The 20,839-nt window shown below is 38.1% G+C and overlaps 1 protein-coding gene across 2 annotated transcripts in view; it reads left to right on the top strand.

The window, feature by feature from the left end:
* Vcan (versican) overlaps positions 1–19,546 on the top strand; it is a 105,018-nt gene extending 85,472 nt beyond the window's left edge. For both annotated transcript variants that reach the window (XM_051182942.1, XM_051182943.1), the window contains 3 exons: positions 12,183–12,327; positions 17,115–17,297; positions 17,442–19,546. In XM_051182942.1, coding sequence (XP_051038899.1) covers positions 12,183–12,327; positions 17,115–17,297; positions 17,442–17,569 — 456 coding nt within the window. In that variant the 3' untranslated portion in view covers positions 17,570–19,546. The remainder of the gene's footprint in view (positions 1–12,182; positions 12,328–17,114; positions 17,298–17,441) is intronic.
* Positions 19,547–20,839: the final 1,293 nt, after the last annotated feature.

Raw genomic sequence — 20,839 nt, 5'->3', positions numbered from 1 at the left:
GTTACTCTAATGTGATTATTTCATGTTGTATTGTATTGAAATAGCATGCTATATGTTAAAACATGTATTATCTTGTGTCAATTAAATAGAAAATATTTTTAAAATTCTGCTCTCACATAATAGAGCCTTAAAGTTTGACATCCTCAACTAGTAAGTCTTAGAAGACTTTTAACAAAGAGATTTGTGCATGTTTCATCTGTGATGTGGTTTTTAGCTCCAAGCCAAATGCCCCATCTCTGTGAACAAGTCACACTGCATGTCAATATTAATTTAATTATGTTAAACTTTGCAGGCATTATTATATTAATCCAAAAGCCAAGAAAAACACATGCTCTTTCTTCAGCCTTTAACGTATTACTCATGAGTAGAAGACTGGAGATTTCTTTCTACCAAACACCACTACATTGTTAATGAAAAACTTTACTTCTGTTGTGGTTTAATTTGATTCCCATCAACAGATGTTTCTCCTGAACTTACATACAGGATATTATGAGTCATAGTGTAGTTCTAGGACATAAAACCCATGTCTATACCTTTTGTTCTCATTGCTCAAATGTCTAATGACGGCTTTAACTCGCTGAAGTACAGTGTTTGCCACCACTGGAAAATCATCTTGTAATTGACAAGTTTGTCCAGCAAGTGAAGAAAACTTAATGAATGCAGGGTGCCTCTTCCAGCACTGCCACAGGAAACTTTAGAATCACATGCACATGTTTAAATTTAACTGCTAATTAGTTTAAGGCGATGCATAACCATGGAAAAAGCAAAAGGAAAGAAGTTGAATGGCTTTGGCACTTTCTCTGGCATTTGGTTCCTTAGCATTTCATGACTGACTTGTGCAAACAAGCTTGAGTGGAGGAGCTTACTGGCACAGTGCTTTGCCTGGATTAACTGCATGTTGCTCCATGGGGCTCTGCCTGGGGCCCCTGTCTCACAGTGGTCTCACAGTGGGAGTAACTCTTGTCCCTCTGGAAATGCTGTTGATAATTACAGCTTTGTCAGGCAGTGAGCTCACACATTTCACAAGATTAGTGCTGTACTCAAGAGTGGCCAGATTGTCTTTTCCTGCACAGAACTTTGCCAGCTAGGAAAATAATGGGCACATTGCCATTTTAACAGCTATCTGGAGACCCCAAGTTAATTTTCCTTCCCTTCAGCATATTCAGTTTGGTAGAATCCAAGTGCAGGCTTCCAGTGGGTAACAACACCCAAACAAATGCCTCTTTCTCCTCTGAAACAAAGCTGCTCTTTTCTTTTTCAGTTGTGGGTTCAACTAAATGATAACAGAAAAACCATAACCTCCTGTAAAACATAAATAAATCAGGACCCAGACCAGAGTGCATGGATCAAATGAGGGTAGACCTACCTTGCAGGGAAGGCATTTGCTTCATCCAAGTAGAACAGTTAAACATGACCCCTGCAGACACAAACAAATGCCTATTGTGTGCTAGGGCTATCCAGGAGGGAAGGCATTTGAATGCTACCAAATGTTTTGATTTTTATAGAGATGGTGCCATTTCTCAGATAACCATTTGCACGGTGTTCAGAAAGACTGCAGTTAACTCTAGAGGCTACCTAGTGAAAAGCTAACTCTCTCTCTCTCTCTCTTTGTGTGTGTGTGTGTGTGTGTGTGTGTGTGTGTGTGTGTGTGTGTGTGTGGTGTGGTGTTGTAGGTAGATACCCATCCTCTTTCAAGTGTTTTGTGTATGGAATGTGTTTGTATTCTTGCCCTTGGTGGTGTGAACTGTATTTGGATTTTGTAGCTCTTGGAGTTCAGTACCGATATAATGGGTCCCCGGTGATAAAAGGAGTGTGCACAGAATTCTGCTTGGGATACATGTATGGTATTTTCAGATCATAAGTTTTCAGATTCATATAGCTAGCATTTCATATTTTGGTTTTGGCACATAATTATTTATGGGTACTGCTACAGAGATGTTTGGTGGATATGCTAGACGCCTATACTATTCAATAACAGAACAGGATGGGACTAGAAGTTACTGTTTAGCCCAGGTATGTCTTGTACTGAAGTCTTTCCCAAAACTGGCATGACATGCCACAGATGAACCCTTAATAGCTGGGAATCCAGTATGGGACTGACTCAGACCCCCTGAACATGGGTCTCAGCTAGAAGGACTGAGCACTCTAAGGGACCTCGGACAGTGGAACCAGAATGTATTCCTGGTGCACAAAAGGACCTTGCAGACACATCCCCCATGGAGGGGTACTCTCTTAACCTAGAGACAGGAGAGAAGTCCTATTCCCTACTTCAAATGAGTTGACAGATTTACATGTCCCCACCTGGATAGCATAGCCCTACATGTGGAATGGGGGTGGGGGGATGGGAGGGAAGGGTGGTCAGGGTGCATGTGAGGAGGCAGAGAGGGTAAGAGGGAGAGAGGAAGGGAGGGAGAGGGAACTGGGAATGACATGTAAAATAAAAAAATAAAAATAAAAAAATAAAAAAATAATTTTCACATATGTAGTTAATAATCTTAACTTTTAAATGCTGGCAAAAAAGGTAGGACCATAATGAGTGGTCTATGTCCCCACCTAGTGGCCACATTATATTTTGTATTTCAAAATGAACACCAGAGTATGCAGGACTGGTGTTTGGGCGTCTATATCTTGAAATGTCTAATGTAAACCCTGTAGTTAAGTGCAAAAGGAGATAAGTTGCAAGCACAGCAGGAAGCTACCAGGTAGTCACATGCTTGATAAAGTCCTGGCTGATAAGGTTAAAATTAGCCCCGCCATTTCCTGAACCTGCACTTTACATGCAGTGATAAAAACCAACAGAATGTCTCCCTTGGTTGCATTTATCACCAGGTGGCCTAGGAGCACGTCTGCGGTTTAGTGTGAAACCCCCACCTCCACCCCCATGAATTTGTTTATCTGTGTTTGGAGCAAAAGGATAGGTGAAGAACGATGAATACATTTTTAAGGAAAATAAACCCAGATCATAGTTGGAAGTTTAATAAATTTCCCCCCAAATAATCTCTGGAAAGTGTTTGAGATTACTATTACCAATAGGGTGCGAATGATATTTCAATGTTTTAGCAGCATCAAAATAGTTCCAAAGCATAGTCTTTAACTATTCTAGAAAATCCAAACTATAATGAATTTTATATAAAATTCAATGACATCTAAGTGGAAGTAGGGTCCTTTCAGTCACAAATTCAGGATTTACGATGCCAGTGCTATCTGAGATTAACAAGCAGCATACATTGCATCTGTTCGTCATAGGCAGCCAGCATTTACCTATGAAGTGTTTCATTAACTTTCAGGTCTTCATAGTAGACTGCTCTGACTCCCCATCTCACAGGGGATACTTCTGTCTACTCCTGGCCATTGTGGGTCTCCTCTAATACATTTCAGCAGAAGTTCATCTGCTACACAAGTCTGTATGACTAAAGACACCCTCAAATTCTACTCAAACCCATCTGAGTGCCAATAATTACTAGGGCTCTATGAGTAGACCCTTGTGCATGAGTGTGTGTGTGTGAGAGGGAGTATATGAATCAAAGGTACATCTCAAAGCTAGGGTTCACATGCAGATGAAATTAATATTACTTAACATCTATGACAACTCTGTTTCCTTTTCTGTTTCACATTGTACTAACTAGGAGCCAGCAGAAGAAAAGACTCCCGCAGTCTCTAAAAGAGTGATTAATTAGGAAAATCAGTGCTCATTGATTTTCACTGTGGTTATTTGACCAAGTTAAATAAGGTCAAGTGAAAAGAATCTGAAGGGAGGCTAGCTTCTGCTCAAATTCTTTTCAATTTTTTTATTCATTCTTCTCTCATCTATTACAACCTCACTGCAGTATAACCTCCCTCCATTCCTCCCAGCCCCTCCCTCCAACCCCTTATCCCCCAGGACCCATTCCTCCTTCTCCAGTTCCCTTCAGAAAAGACCAGGCCTCCCAAGGATATCCACCCAACATGGCATATCATGTTGCAGTAAGACTAGGTACATCCTCTCATATCAAGGCTGGGTGAAGCAACCCAGTAGGAGGAAAAGTGTTCCAAAAGTATCCAAAAGAGTCAGAGACAATCCCTTCCTATTGTTCTAATTCTCTTAAGAACACCAAGCTACCTCTTATATGCAGAGGACCTAACTTAGACCCATACAGGCTCCCTGAGCCTGTGATCTCTGTCTAGTTTTTCGGCTATGGGTCCTATCAGTTGCTAGATGAAGGTAGCCCCTCAGATGACCATTGGGCTAGGCCTGGTCAATGAGGAGTATAGCAGAATGCCACTAGAATTCATTCATTCATTCATTGGCCAGTCATGTTTGGTTCTTTCCTGGGTCCCTGGGCTTTCCAGCCTGTGGTGCCTGGCTCTCTAGGCAATGTGAGCTGTGGGCTCCTTCTTCTGACATGGGCTTCATGTTACTTTAAAGGCCTTAGTTTTGTTTATTTGTTTTTAAGTTTAAATTATTGATTTTATGTATATGAGTGCTCTATCCGCATTTATGCCTTTATTCCAGAAGAGGGCATCAGATCCTGCTGTAGATGGTTGTGAGCCACCATGTGGTTGCTGGGAATTAAAGTCAGAATGTCTGGAAAAATAGCCAGTGCTCTTAACCACTGAGCCATCTCTCTAGCTCAAATGGTGTTAGTTTTGAGGTGACGATAAAAGAGATTTAAACCAGGTATTTTTAAAAGTTTTGTCTCAGATTTATTTTTATATGAATGAATGTTTTGTCTGCTTGTATGTATATGTACCACATGCATGCCTGGTGCCTGCAGAGTTCAGAAGGGGGCGGACAGAAGATGATGGCTGACCTCCTAGTATACCATCAGGTTCCTGGGAACCAAGGGTCATCTCTAACCAGTGCTCTTAGCCATTGAGCCATCTCTCTAGCCCCTTACTAGACACTTTAGTGTTCTATTAACCCTTTTCCCTTGTGTCTTAAGGGTTTTGTTCTTCAAAATAAAATTCATCACTTTTTAAGATGGAATTTTACATTGCATATTGCTACATTATTAATGCTTTGAGAATTTTGTACAATGTGTTTTGATCATATTAACTCCCTCCCTCTCCTCCCAATTAACTTAAAAAACTTCATACAGGGAGGTGGTGTGTTTAGATCATATCCATTCTTCCTCCAACTCCTCCAAGACACTACCTCCTTCTCCTGCTTTTTCTCTCAAGATTTCTTTTTTTTTTTTTTAATCCTAGTGTAGACATAAACAGCAGCAACAAAAGAAAACCCTAAGTAATATTTTGGAGTGGTTCATAGGGGAAAGAAGTGAATCAGTTTATGCTTACGCCTGTCTGTGGCCCTCCCTACCCACATGTACACATCTCAGTGGTTTACTGGTCTTTATTTGTGTCAGCTAAAGACTAATCAGATATGCCAACCACCATAGCAGCAGCTAGTGCCTGAAAACCTTGTTTGCTTTCTTTCAGTAAAAGCAGTACTTAAAGTTGAACCCAAACTTATTCCCCACGCCCCTTTCTAAGGAAGAGAGGAAAGTTCTTGTTTATTTCCAAGTCTTAGAGAGATCTAGAAAAAGGGTATTCAAAGCCCTTTATAGAAAGGCAGTTATGTATTTGCTTATATGGAAAGGTAAATTGGGTACATCAACATATATAAGTTTGTTCAAATCCTTGGGATGTTCATTAGTTGCTGGGATTTTGGTACTACTGGTCACCGGTCTTGTGTTACATATTTTAAAAGATAAAACATCACTTACTGAGTAAATGGATGTTTTGAATAAACCATTTGCCTTGTACTCATTATAAAACAAACAAACAAAAAAACCATCACTTACTGTGTATGAATGGGTATTCTGACTTCCATATAATCAGAGATTCTCCTCATTGCACATTATTGAAAACTGCCAAAAGCCAACTCATCCACCTTTCCATCCAAGGCTACCCACCTACCACACGGACTGAGTCAGGTGGGAGAATTGTGGAGCCTGGGAAGAGAAGTAGCTGCACCCATTGGAAGAAAACCCATTCAGTTTCTTTGCAATCTGAGGTCCCTCCATGAGGGTGTGGATGTTGCCAGCCAGAGAGGTCACATGACCTGCAGAGAACCTGCAGGGTAATTTTGACAAGAAAGACTATTTGCAGCAAATAACTAATCAATTATGATTTGGTAGCCTCAGACAAATAACTTCAGTCTGCTCTGAGTTTTCCCCCCGCAGCATTAGGGTTGGTTTGAAAGAGCTTTCCTGTTGGTGGAGACAAGTTTTGTAGACTAGAACTATAGTTATTAGCTGTTGGAGTTCATCCAAGGGTTTTTCAGCCATTTTATTATTTTGGCAGGTGATATATTTGAATTCGTTTTTTTGGGGGGGGGGGTTATCAGAAAAGTAACTGAATTTAATTTAATTGAAATGCTTGCCATTTGAGAACTTGTTTTGCAGGTATGAAGAGCTAACTATTTAATTGGAACTCCCAGAGTAATTTTGTCATATGATACAAAGTATTAAGCAATTTCATACTGGGTCAAGCAATTATCTTTTAATAAAACAGAAGAAAATATCCATGTCAGTTGGTATTCCTCTACTTTAGTCCTTTGAGTTTTAGTCATAGTTTTCCTTTGCTGTCAGAAAATGAAAGAGCAAAATACTTTCAGTATTCTCTTTCAAGGCAATGTGAAGGTTTGTAGGGAGAAACCCAAATCTCAGAGGCATAACTATGCAGACATATGGCCAAAACTTATTCTTGTTAAACATTTTAAGGAGAATCTTCTCAACCCATTCTGCCATCTTAGAATAACTCCTCCTTTTCCATTCCAGCCCTAGCAATGGGCTGAGTGAGGTCAGTTCATAGAAGATCATGCAATACTACAAATTAAGTTTGAAGCTGGCCTGGGCTATGTAGAGACAGCTTATTAAAAAAACAAAAAACAAAAAAACAAACAAACAAAAAAAAAAAAAACAAGCAAACACCAACACGTAAGATGCTTGTTCATAAGGAAAGGATTTCACATGATAGGTGAGGTTTTCTCTATTTGTTTAAAGAGTCTTTATTCTGTTGCTAGAGATAGTAAAGATGAGCGCTTACATTATTATAACTGGATTGATTTCCTCGGGAAGAATTTCTTCCTAATATTTAATATTTATGAAAAATGCATCATGGAATCTACAGTCATGCTTTTATTCATTTATTTTCACTCATTCATCATAAAACTTAAATAAGCCTATAAAAGTGTTAAGGAGGAAGTAGCAATCTGGAGTTTCCTTTACTGAGTCAATTTGGCAATGATGTAAACAAATTTGAAGCATCCTAACTAAGATAAATAGCACAATTGAATTATCAGGAGGCAACAGTATGAGATGCCTGTAGGCATTAGATATTCTTTTTTGATAATTTTTTATTTAATTTGACACAAGTTTGTTTTACATGTCAATCCCAGTTCCCACACCCTTCCATCCTCCCCTGTTCCCCCCCACCAACCCCCCTCCAGTCCTCTTTCTTCAAACTTCCATGGAGAGTCTTCAAAGTCTGTTATATCACTTGAAACAGGGCCTAGGCCCTCCCTGAGGGAGTATCCCTCTATATGGAATGGGCTTCCAAAGTTCATTTGTATACTAGGGATAGTACTGATCCATTACCTGAGGCCCCATAGATTGCCCAGTCCTCCCAACTAACACCACATTCAGGGATTCCTAGCTATCATTCTGGACTCCAAGAGCTCCCCCTTACTCAAGTCTGCAGTTTCTGTGGGTTTCTCCAGCCTGGTCTTGACCCCTTTGCTCATCACTCCCACCTGTCTGCAACTGGATTCCAGGATTTTGGCTAAGTGTTTGGCTGTGGGTGTCTGCTTCTGCTTCCGTCAGCTACTAGATGAAGGCACTAGGATGGCAAATGAGGTGGTCAGGGTCATCCTTGTAGATGTCTGGACATTTCCCTAGTGACAGATTTCTCTAGATATTCTTATACAAACTATAAAACTAAAACTTGGTCCTACAAAATTAAGCCAGATCTTTGCCAAACAACAAAAACACACATTTTGAAACACTGCTGGGTGCCAGATGCAGTTCTCCTCAATCCTATATCATTTGTCAGTTTAAGCCCCAAGATATGGTTCACTGGCACAGAACTTGAATTCATTCGAGGGTGAAAATGGCACAGGTGCTGTTCAGACCAGTAGGAAATGTCAGCTAAAGAGTATAAGCTGTTGAATGTCTTTGAGGATGGGAAGTGGCATCTGCTGAGGCTAGCTTCAACCAGCTTAGCTACTTTTGATAAATGTGTAGGTACTTTCATAACATTTACATTCTACTTTCATAAGAAACAAAGCAGAATTAGGAAATTCATGTTTTTGTTGCTGGTGAGTAATTAAGCAGGGCTTTTGAAATAAATGAATCAATATAGGGCAGAAAGCTTGTTGAAGTAGGAGGTCATAGAGACATTGGCAAAACAGCATCTCAGGACATGAGAGGAACATTCTCTAATGAACTCATGGTAGCTGTGGTTTCCTGAAAAATATCTGGGCAACATCAATCCCCAACACTCCAGCATGGGTGGGGGAGGCACATGAGCCCACATCTCTGCTAAGGAGGTATTGACAGTTGATTGCTGTTAAATGGTAGGTCAGTTTTCTTTAGGGATATGATCTATGGTGGGATAACTATGTACTAGTGGATGGCTCCTCATCCGTGTGTACATGGTCAGTACTACTTGGACTCTGTGAGTGTGAGTGACATTGTGCCATCTGTCCTCAATCATCTCTTCCATGCTGTTCATCTCTAGTAGTTTCTACCTGACAGTCACTGTATTTGAAGATATTACCCAACTTACCTATTGGCATGATACTAAAGAAAAGCTAAGCAAAGAGGTTGAAAGAAAAGCAAGTCTTCAAATTTTGTGTTATTTTACTTCCAAGCTACCTTCTCAAAAATCCAGAAGTTTACCATTTTTAAAAGTTCTTAAAATCATTTTTCTTTTCTAAGAAGAAAATTATAGCCTTTCTCTATCATAGTAATGAAACTTCCACCAGTTTTTAGTGTAGGGTTTATTGGTACTCAAAATTGTTTCTTAAGTAAAGAAATATTTTCTGGAATATTCTCAAACACTGGTGTTTGAAGATTAAAAGCTAAAAAGAAATGTTTGGTGAAAAATACTGCAAGCATACAACCCCCCAATGGTATTTGAAAGTGAAATAGGTCTTAAATATGCATATTTATAGTAATAAAAGATACTAGTAGGATTAAGTAAACAGAAAGACTTTGTAATATACTATGAATTCAGAATTATTGTTTTTAATCCTTCAATTTTTCTCTGACTATATTTCATAACTAAAATATTTACTCATTTTCAAACCAAAGATACGTTTAAAATTTAATCTAAGGAAAGACTAAAAGATGGGTGTGCCGCTGGCAATAGTAGTTTAGGTGTCCCATAAATCTGAGCCTGCATTTCCTACAATGTTCAGGTAGCTTCTTAGCACTGCCCCTACTCTTGCTACACATGAATTAGTCCTATTGTTGAGACACATGATAAGACACTAGGGTAGACAAAGCCCAGCAGAAGCTTGGGGGAGTGAGCAATACTCCAGTTGAGCTGGAAAGATGGGAAATCCTAACACATTCATATTAAGAAGACCTGAGTCTACAGAGTTGCCCTCTGGTGATAGTCTGATGATCACAAAGATTGCTTTTCTTTTTTCTTTATGTTGCTTTATAACTATATTTATTTTTATTATTTTAAATTAAGTATGCATGTAGGTATGTCTGTCTGTGCGTATGTGCAGGTGAGAGCAGGTGCCCCAGGAGCGCTTCTCAGGAGAAGTATGTAGGAGGCTATGAGCTACCTCGTGTGGGTGTTGGGAACTAAACTTGGGCCCTTTGCTGACTCATCTCTCTTCCTCCTCTTTATTTACTTAGTGTATATGGTCATGTACCCACATGTGGGCTATGACATGCTTGTTTAAGACAGAGAATGACTTACGGGAGTCGATTCCCTCTGAAGTGTGGGCTTAAGGCTCGAACTCAGGTCATCAGCCTCAGGAGGAAGCACCTTTGTCCACTGAATTCTCTCAGCAGCATCCCTTTTTCTGACAATACCTACACACTTTCAGTTTTGCACCATCCACAAATAATTTTTATTATCTGCCTATTTTTCTTTATATTGCCTTAAAAAAGCTGTAATAAGTTTAAAGAATAAAGAGGATGTTAGAATATGACAAAAATCATTGGTTTGGTATGCTATTTCTATTGTTTTTTAAATACACAATTAATACAAAATTTAAAATACCTGTCCCTGGCCTAAACCTCATATCCCTTAAATACCACATCAATCAAAATTTGGAAAATGGTGGCATCTTGCTCATTGCAAAGATGGGGAATACAAACTTTGCTATATTGTAGGGTAGGCCAGGAACACAGCCAGGACTGGAACCGAGATACCTACTACTCCTGTTGAGGACTGGATTCCCACATTCCTCGCGGCATGATTGTGCCCCCCCCCCTTTCTGTCTTGCTCTCCCCTCCTTCTCTCCCCTTCTCTCACCCTCCTCTCTCTCTCTCTCTCTCTCTCTCTCACTTACTCTCTCTCTTTATGAGAACAGGCATGTATGTATATACAAGAAATAGACTGTTTTTTTTATATAATTATTCACTAACATGGGGGCAACATATTAAGGTAGGAAAGGAACTTAACCCAGGGAGTTCTGAGGCTATTGTTATCAAATTGTCTCAAATTATTATAAGAGGTAATATGTACCAAATATCTAGAAGAAATCTTTATCCAGTATTGATGCTAAATAAATGGTATGTAATACTATGATAGAGGGCTAAAGATATTTTGTGTATGTGTTCAGGCAGGAGCGTGCACGTGTGTAGAAAAGGGATCAGCAATAAATATTACTAAAAACATAAATTCAAAGGTAGCATAAAACCATTCAGATATATATCTGGACACCTTGCATAAGTGACAAATATTTATAGTTTGAGGCATTTTGAAACCTAGCTGGGGAGCCCCAAAGCTGGCATATGTGGGAAGTTTTACTGGAGGAAGGGAAGTGGACAGGGGAAGGGAAGGGAGGGAGGAAAGGGAAAGAGAGAGACAGAGAGATGAAGAGAAAGAAAGAGGAGAGAAAGAGAGAGAGAGGCAAAAACCTGCCTTTTTAGATGGACAGAGGTGGGGGGGGGAGGGAATAGGTGGAGCTTGTCTCATAAAGGGACCCTTTGCACAAAGACAAGGTACTGTCTGCCATTTGCACAGGCGTGAAGTACTCTGCCAAATTACCAAGGGATGGGGTCCGGGTGAGTCTGGATGCTAACATCGCTAATGTTAATATATATAAATTTGATAAATGCTCTCAGTAAAAGATTGGGACAGAAAGCAAAACTTGACTGTACTATCCAAATAAGAATAATAAATTAAACACCAGCCACAGTGATTCTGGAATGTTGAAAAAAACATAAATACAGGCATATGAGATAAACACAAATAAATTACAAATATCTTCAGTTTGCAAACTCAAGCAGTGGATTTGGATAAAAGTACTGCATTAAACAAAAAACATATTGTATAGTTAGAAAGTAAGGAAGTTTGCATTACAAACTAGAACTATATAAGACTGTATTTGCTCACAAAGTCTAAACAAAACATAATTAAGAGATTGTGAAAATTTTCTCTATCATATTTATATTGTTATTACATTTAACAATATGATAAGGATGAAATTTCATAAGTTGAGGACAGATTGCATATTTAGGAATCTGAGTTAGTTAGACCAAAAATTTTCAAGGACATTTATAATTGACCAAAAAAAAAAAAAAAAAGTATTTGTTAAACAAAGTCTTTGATATACATGAATTTCCCATTAGGGTTTGAAAATACTTATGATGAAAATAATTTCAGTTCTGTGGTTGAATAGCAGTTATTGAGTCCTGTAGTGAGATAGTCCTTCTGTAGCACTGACCACGCCCATTGGGGGGTGGAGCCATGGGCGGAAGTGACCTGTGGAAGGAGGTCGGAGGGGGCCAGGAAGGTGCTCTCTTTCTGGCATGACTCGGACAGGAGAGGATCGGGTTGAATTTCCTGGTGTTCATCTGTCTAGGTTGTAAGTTATTTCTCCCTGAATAAACATCTATTCAGCCTATTTGTTTATCCTGATCCTTATTTACCGCAATAGAGTCCATTCTAATCAGATAGCCACATGGTTCCCTCTGACTGTTGAGTGTTTATCTTCTCTCTCCCTTTTACAGCAATATGAGAACTGGAGACCCAACCAGCCAGACAGCTTCTTTTCTTCGGGAGAAGACTGTGTTGTGATCATTTGGCATGAGAACGGCCAGTGGAATGATGTTCCCTGCAATTACCATCTCACTTACACTTGCAAGAAGGGAACAGGTAAGGACTGGAGCTGCCTGGTGCTAAATCTGCATCTTAACTGGCAGCAATTGTCCAGGAGCTGCAAATTAGACATGTTCTGTCCTTTCTTGTTGCCTAAGGACATTTTGCTGTTTCAATTGAATTAAAACATTTGTTTTCAGTACTATCCTCAATTTAGACTTCCCAGGTGCTTATGATGAAAAGGGGGCTTTTATACAGGAAAGCTGCCCAGTGGCACCTTTAAGAAAGAAATTGCTGGCCAAGGACCCACAGACATTTTTTTTTTTTTAATGGTGAAGGCAATACTGAAGACATTGCCAGCGAAACTGTTGGCTGTGTCATGTAAGAGTCAAGTTTGATTTTTCTTTTTATAAGAGGTACACTTGGGTCATATTCAAGCTTTTCATGGGTTAAGGATGAAGAACTGAGAAACTGCTCTGGGAGAGGGCTAAAGGCTCATATGCACCACAATCTTCAACCAAAATGTTCACTGTTTTTACTAACTGGTCTTTATGTGTGTTTGAGTTCTTAAGCATTCCCTTAGAGGTTTATTTTCTGCTTGTAATCCATGAAACGAAACTACCAGCCCTGTGCTTGTAATTGAGTACCTTCAATGATCAATAAACCGAGACATCTGTAAGGAAAGTTCCAGGATGAGAATTGCTTGATTAGTGTTAAACAAGAGCAAAACAAATTACCAAGAAAGCTGAACTTTTGGTTTACGTTGTGTTTGCCATTGATGAATATCTTTGAATATTTGTAGCATGGAGTATGGCTGTATAGCCACCCTCCTAAAGCAAAGGGATATTCCAGGGAAGAATTTTAACATTTATTGTGATAGTGATTTTAAAGTCAAATATCTACTTTTTAGGCCAACCAAGACAAACTACGAATGCAAAATGTAAAACTCATTTTATTTCCTTGATATAAAAATACTAGGACACGCACATATGCATACACATACCTATGATAAACATGCTAGGCAAGAAAGACTTTAACACCTATAAAAAATTGTATAGAGGAAGAGAACATTAAGATACACACAGTCCTAGACTCAGAGGAAACTCAGTTGCTTTTAATGACTACTTTGCTGTTCTTTCATCCAAGGTAGAACTTACCCACAATGCATTACGCCCGTAAGAAGCTTTCCTGCCTGTGTTTCCTCAGCACTTCTGCATGGAACTGGTAAAAATAGCAAATCAAGTTATTTGCTGTTTTTCTTTTTCCAGGAACAAGTCTTTAATAAACTGTTTGTCTTTGTCTAAATGTCATGTTTGCCTTCTGTGACCTCAAAATGGTCCCAGAGTCATGCTTAACATGCTATCTCTGAAGCTAGTTTGACTTCTAGCAGTTTCCCAACAGCAGCACTGGTGATATTTTGAACAGGGTATCATCTTTATGATGATAGACTTTCCAGTGCATCAAGGATACTTAGCATCCTCCCGACCTCATGTCTCCATATTCCCTCTACATTGTGCCAACCAAATGGTTCTACATTTGGCCGTATTCTCTGGGGTGGTTCAAGTTTATAGAGGAATAAAACTTTGCTCCAAGATGAGAATTTTACTTTTAGAGTCAAGAAAGATTCACATCATAATACAATTGTATTTTAAATCTGTTGAGTTTTGAAAGATATTAACTTCATTTCATTAAAGAATGGATTCTTTTCTCATAGCTATAAAAGAGCTTTATAATGTCCATTTTACAGTTTTTTAAAAGGTAGTCTCTTGGATACTTCATACACCTTTAAGTATACCTGCCCAAGTATATCTTCAGATTATTAACTACAGGAAGGAAGAGATGCTTAATATATAGAAAAGTGGTGGTTTTAAAAGAACACCTTTGCTTCATGCCGTCCATTCATCTTTGGGCCATCTTGTTGGCATTTCCTCATCAAAATCCCTGCCAGTGACAATGACTTGGATCCTTTGCTGTCCCCTGTAGTGTCCCACAACAACAGGTTACTTGTTTCCAATTCTTTGAAACTTATATAAGAATCAGATTATATGTAGTTTATGCCTTTGCTTCTTTTGCTATATTGTCTTGTTCAGATTCATGTGTGTAGCTATATGTAGTTACATGTTCTCTGCTTTTACTGTGTAAGTGGTTCCTTATATACAACTATATTTTATTGTTCTCTTGACAGTGAACTGTGTTGCAGTCAGTTTTTACTGTTATAAGTAATTTTTCTATGAATATTCCTAAACTTGCTCTTAGTAGACTTTCACAAGTTTCTGTGGGATCTATTTCCAGGACTGAAGATGCTTAGTTATAATAAACCATCCCATTTACTGCAAACAGGAAATTACATCCCAAATTTGTAGCATGTGTGAGAAACGCTGTCACTTTGTCTCTTCTTCAAGATTTGATATTATTGGACTTGGGAAATTTTGGGCCAGTCTGGTGGTTATGAAATGTTATCTTTTGTGACTTAATTTACCTTTTGTTGGATATTTATTGAATATATTTCATATATTTATTTCTAATCTCTTGATAGCTACATAGTTTGTAAATAGCTTCTAGTTTGCAGTGTTTCTTTCATCTCACACTATGGTTTTGGATGAAGGTAACTCCTAACTTTTAATGTTTCTTTATTATTTCGACTTTTTCTGTGCTTTAGAAAGTCTTTATGAACTCTAAAATCATAAAGATATTTGGTATTGTTTGCTGAATGTTTTATAACTTTGCATTTGTGTTTGTGTGTTTAAGCTACCTAGAAGTGACTTTCCATGTGTTCCATGAGGTAGGGAAGCAAATATATTTTGCCATGTGATTACCTGATAATCCATGTTTTAAGATTGCCTTCTTTCCTGCTCTGCCATGTTGTTCTTGTCAAATATCAAGCTTATATGTTTGAATCTAATTTCAACTTCCTTCTTTAGCCTTGCCACTACCATAAGTTACTGGATTATTTTTAGCTTTTTATAATCTTTACATATAAATAGTTTTGAGAAAATAATGTAATTATATCCTAAAAATGAAAAAAATTAAATTCAGCTTCCAATTTGTCAATAGAATACAGAATTATATACAATCAATTATCTTATTGATTATTTTAATCTTCTGTACCACTGTAGCCTCATTCTACCCAATCCTTGTCATTATCTGGAGCCTGTTTTAGATTTAATATCATAATAAATGCAGTGTGCAGGTGCAATTTTGATAAAGCAGAAGTAAATTGAAAGAACTAAATATTACAATCAAACCCGAATTTTTCATTGAAAAACAATGTACTTATAAACAGCCTTCTAATATGTAAACAAATGTGATGATTATAAACTTTTTAATATATTAAGGTTTTGAAGTATAAACACCCAAATTCTGGTGTTTTTCCACTAAAGAGTCATATTATTTCATAGGGCATCATGGTGTATGTTATTAGCATGATGCTGAACCTGCTAAAATGGGGTCATAAATAACATTTAGAAATGTCATCTATGCCTCTATTAGGGGTAGATAGCAAAATATAATAGTTGTTAACAGTTTTAAAAATAGTTAAAACAGGGGCTGGAGGGATGGCTCAGCAGTTATGAGCACTGGCCGCCCTTCCAAAGGACTCTGGTTCAATTCCCAGAATCCAGCTCACAACTGTTGTAACTCCAGTTCCAGCGTTCCAATATCCTCATATAGCCATACATACAGTCAAAACACTGATACACATTAAATAAATAAATCTTTAAGCATTTATTCATGCCCCAGCACTCGAGAGGCAGAGCAGGAGGATCTCTGTGAGTTCAAAGCCAGCCTGGTCTACAGAGCTAGTTCCAGGCAGCTTCCAAAACAATACAGAGAAACCCTATCTTGAAACCCCACCACTCCAAAAAAAATGTACTCATGCAAAGTAAAACTGAGTGAATACAAATTCTCATCTTCTTGGGTTTTCACATAGTGAGATGTCTTACATCTACTTCTTATCATGTCTACTTATAATTTAGTGTGATAATAGCTAAAGTTTTCCACTGTGAATTAAAATACAGCTTTGTTCTTATTACTTTTCATAAGAATTTAAATACATATTTTAATCAAAATAAGAAACTGAGGCATGAGGGGCTTCAAATTCAGCTCAAATACAGCACTTGCTTAAGTTCAGTCCTCTTAAGCAAGTCCTTGCAGCTTCATAGAGCATATGCAGTAGCACGTGTCTGAAATATCAATGTGTGTGGAGTCGAGTCAGCACGATCAGGGATTCAGTGTCATCCTTATCTACATAGTGAATTCAAGACCAGCCTGGGCTGCATAACATCTGCCTCAAACAACAAACAGACAGACAGACGGGCAAACCAGAGGCAAGAACACTATTCAGATAACATTTTATTTATATTTAGAAATATATGTCTATATTTCAAATTATTGATGTTTAAGATTATGCTTTTCTTTTTAAGGAAGGATAGTTAACTGTTGCAATCACATCATCACCCCACCAATATGGTTGATAAAAGATGAGAGATAAAGAGAAAGAGTATCGGTAGGCTACTTACTGCTGTCAGACAGGAGCTTTTAATCAGAAAGTATTTTAGAAAAGTAACTTTGTAGATGGGTAGGTAATTGTAGCTATTTAATGATAATTGCATTTTAATGAAAACACAATTAAAAATTATCTGAGATAAAAATCTACACCCAGAGCCTGAACCTAAATATTTTAAATTGTTTCAAACTTTAGATTCTATCTAAATGCCTTTTTACAGAGGTATATGGTTGAGGTTCGGGGAGTGTTGCAGTGAAAAACACAGCGAGGTGAGTTTTATGCTAACACTAACAAAGCACGTGGATTACTTGGAAATAACACAATTTGCTTTTTTTCTTAGTTGCTTGCGGCCAGCCCCCTGTTGTAGAAAATGCCAAGACCTTTGGAAAGATGAAACCACGTTATGAAATCAACTCCTTGATTAGATATCACTGCAAAGATGGTTTCATTCAGCGTCACCTTCCAACTATCCGGTGTCTAGGAAATGGGAGATGGGCTATGCCTAAAATAACCTGCATGAACCGTAAGTGGTCCTTTAGACAGAGTGGACGACCGTGTTTTAACAGATACTAGACACCTACATTTTACAGCTGTGGTATCTGTAGTTTAGGGTATGGAGCAAGTAATACTGTTGTGTTTTCTTTGTTTGTTTGTTTTTTCCATGTAGCATCTGCATACCAAAGGACTTATTCTAAGAAATACTTTAAAAATTCCTCATCAGCAAAGGACAATTCCATAAACACGTCAAAGCATGAGCATCACTGGAGCCAGAGGCTGCCGGAGTCGAGGCGCTGATCCGTAAAATGGCGACCATTTGCTTCATCATTCAGCCAAAGTCCTGACCTTTCCGTGCCTTTCCTAGCACCTCAACAAGTATTAGCAGTTGGTTTGGATTTGGGGACTGCCGTCTGGTCATTTGGGGTTGCTGTGCTCTTAAAATCTTTTCAATGAAACATGGAATTCAAAGTGAATAAAATGAAAGAAAATGAGGGAAGAAAGTATCCATTTCCAGCCTACCTAATTTCTTTAGTTTCCCGTCTGCCTCCAGTGCAGACTGTTGCTGTATGCCAGCCTACTGTACTATTTAAAAAAGAAAAGAAAATGTAAGTTCAGCACCGATGGCCATGTAAATAAGATGATTTAATGTTGATTTTAATCCTGTATATAAAATAAAATGTCACACCGAGTTCGGGCATATTTAATGATGATTATGGAGCTTTCTAGGTCTTTAATCATTAGTTTGGCTGCTTCGCTATAGCTTGTTTAGGCTGGAAATGGTTTTGTCTGCCCATTGACTGTCATCTAGTTTGAAGACGGCTTTCCTGAACAACCAGCAAACACAGTCTTGGAGGCCTCTGTCTCCATGGCAGCTCAGGCGCTGTGCTTGCCCGAGCTGATACCCGGCGAATGAGAGACTGACGAAACTTGGAGCTGCAGGGTGTGGCCCTGCTTTGCCACGTTCCTTTTTCTTCACTTATGAGAAGGGCTCGAATGGAGGACTTTTCTATGACCTGGAACATTTTTAGGGGTCAAAGTGCTAATTATTAACTTAACCAGGATTCCTCTGTAATGGCTTTCTTAACACTAATGCTGGTATGGCAATGGATCAAGGCATTTGGAATGGATGTAGACAAAGGGTATACGCCTTGTTGTGGAGGGTGGGGGTTCTTAAAACAAAACACTCATGCAAAAAAGAAAACAAATACCCTCCATCTTGTACATATAACCATTTTAATCCTTTATAAATTTTTTGAATGTTCATGTATGAATGCTGCAGCTATGAAGCACACCTAAATAAATGAAGTAAGCCATACGGATTTAATTTATTGGATGTTATTTTCCCCCAAGACCTGAAATCAATATAGTACACTAGTAATTTTTCAATGTTAGCTTTTATACTTCCTTCATAGTTTGAAACCTTCTAATATAGGCACCCTGTTCCTGATTCAATAATGTGATGAATAGAATGCTTCAAGTGTTTATTACAGAGAATGGAAAAGCTTTTAGCTTTCAGTAAGTGGGATCTGCCCATTCCAAACAAGAGTGTAAGTGTAGAAATAGTGTGGACATTTCTTCCAGCTAGGTGAAGTGCATATGCATTGAAGTTTTTGCCTCTCTCTCCACACCCCATTTCCCTCTTGCATTTGAATAGTGGTCACTAAAGATGACATTGAATCTTTACCCAGATATTATAAGGTTCAAAGATAAAACCACTAATGGAAAGAAGGCATTTAAGGCTTTTTCACTCTTTCACAAAGTTCAACTTTAAGAAAAATTACCAATAAAAAGTAAACAGAAACCAAACTTTAAAATTATACAATGTATACAATGTATACAGTGAACCATCATAGGGTGTCCCATTAATATGGACAAATTTTGTTTTACACATGAGGTCAGAGTCAATGTTCAAAGACAACAAGAATAGAAAAAGAGAAGACTGGGCTGTCCCTGTGGCGATTGTTTCTCATGAAACTGCTTTTGGCATAGAAGGAATGACTGCTCAAAAGCAAACATAGTGGCTTAGGAAGATCCTGGGTCTTTGCAGTAAGTGTAGCCCATCTTTCTGTGTTCTAAAGCACAGCAAATCACGGTGTTGACTTATTAAAACTTTCTCCTTTTTCATTAAAAAGCACATAATCCTTCCCTGTATTTATATTATAACATGTATAGTGTAAAATGTGAATGACTTTTTTGTGAATGAAAATCTAAAATCTTTGTAACTTTTTATATCTGCTTTTGTTTCACCAAAGAAACCTAAAAATCCTTCTTTTACTACATTGTGACTTGTCTGTTTATTTCCAACTTTAAACCCTAATACATACCAAACTTTTATAATCTGATCTGGTTTCATCATAGGAAACATCTCCTTGCCTGGATGATTTAATTTTATGTTTAGTGGCAAAATGGCTCAACATACCTTCAGCCAGTGAGCTAGAGAGTCTAGCAATGTGCTGATGTCCCCACTGTGCATGAATCTCCGATATGGAAGAGATGTGATTAGAAAGTGACAGCTCAAATTAGGCTACTGTCTTGTGAACCAGCTAGGTGTTCACATGGCTCACTTCACAATAGTCCAATGGTGACCATAATTGCTTTTGGAAAGAGAACTGAACATTGAGAGATGAAGTTCTTTGTCCAAAGTTACACAGTATGGAGTGAAAGCAGATAATCTACGGAACCTGTGTAATACACTCAAGAGAAACTTAGAATGTTATGTTCCTCACTAATATATATCTAGAAGCTTAATTTAGAGAGTACATGATCATATCCAATTATCAGATTATGTCAAACCAGTAAGTTTTCATATTTTCAGCTATTCATAGAGATTCCTTCAAGTTTTATTCCTTTAGTTCTTGTTAAGCACTTACTGTATTCCAGGCATGGTCATAATCTCTGAAGATTCAGGAGAGAATATCTTTGCCCAGGTAAAAGTTTTTATATTAGATACCACACATGGACCCATTTTACTCAGTACCTTTTCTGATAATGTGGAAGAATGATGAATTATACTCACATGCAAAGAAAATAGCATAGACATTTTAAGATCAAGTTATTTTAAGAGCTTTCTCCTGGTATATTGAATCTACACATGAAATTGGACTTGAATAGTACAAAAGAGATTCTCAAACCAGACATGATGGTAATCCCAGAGATTAGGAGGCCTAGACAGGGCAATTGGCATTAGTTGGAGGCCAGCCTTTGTTGCAGAGTGAGACCCTGTTTGAAAATAACATGAACAAAAAAAAAAAAAGACTGTTTTTCTTTTTGAGTTTGTTGCATGTCTTTTACACAACTTTAAGTGGGATTTAATATTTTTCTGTCTACAACAGCTTTTTTTTGAGTAAGCTAGGCATGACTAATTAAATTGATAGGATGTTCTATACTGGGAGAAAGTATGAGATTTGCACTATTTAAAGACAGTATTAAGTGGTTCTCTATACTTTTAAGGGCCAAGTCACATCAGTTGGGAATATAAACCTTGACAGCAGGGATTGCTTAAGAAAGATAGAATTCCATGCTAGCAGAAGTAGAAAGTGTAAGAAGCTGTGGAAGAAGGGTTGTGTC

Source organism: Phodopus roborovskii, unplaced genomic scaffold, assembly GCF_943737965.1.
Source record: "Phodopus roborovskii unplaced genomic scaffold, PHOROB, whole genome shotgun sequence".
Classification (NCBI taxonomy): Eukaryota; Metazoa; Chordata; class Mammalia; order Rodentia; family Cricetidae; genus Phodopus; species Phodopus roborovskii.
This window is presented reverse-complemented; position numbering and strand designations above follow the sequence as displayed.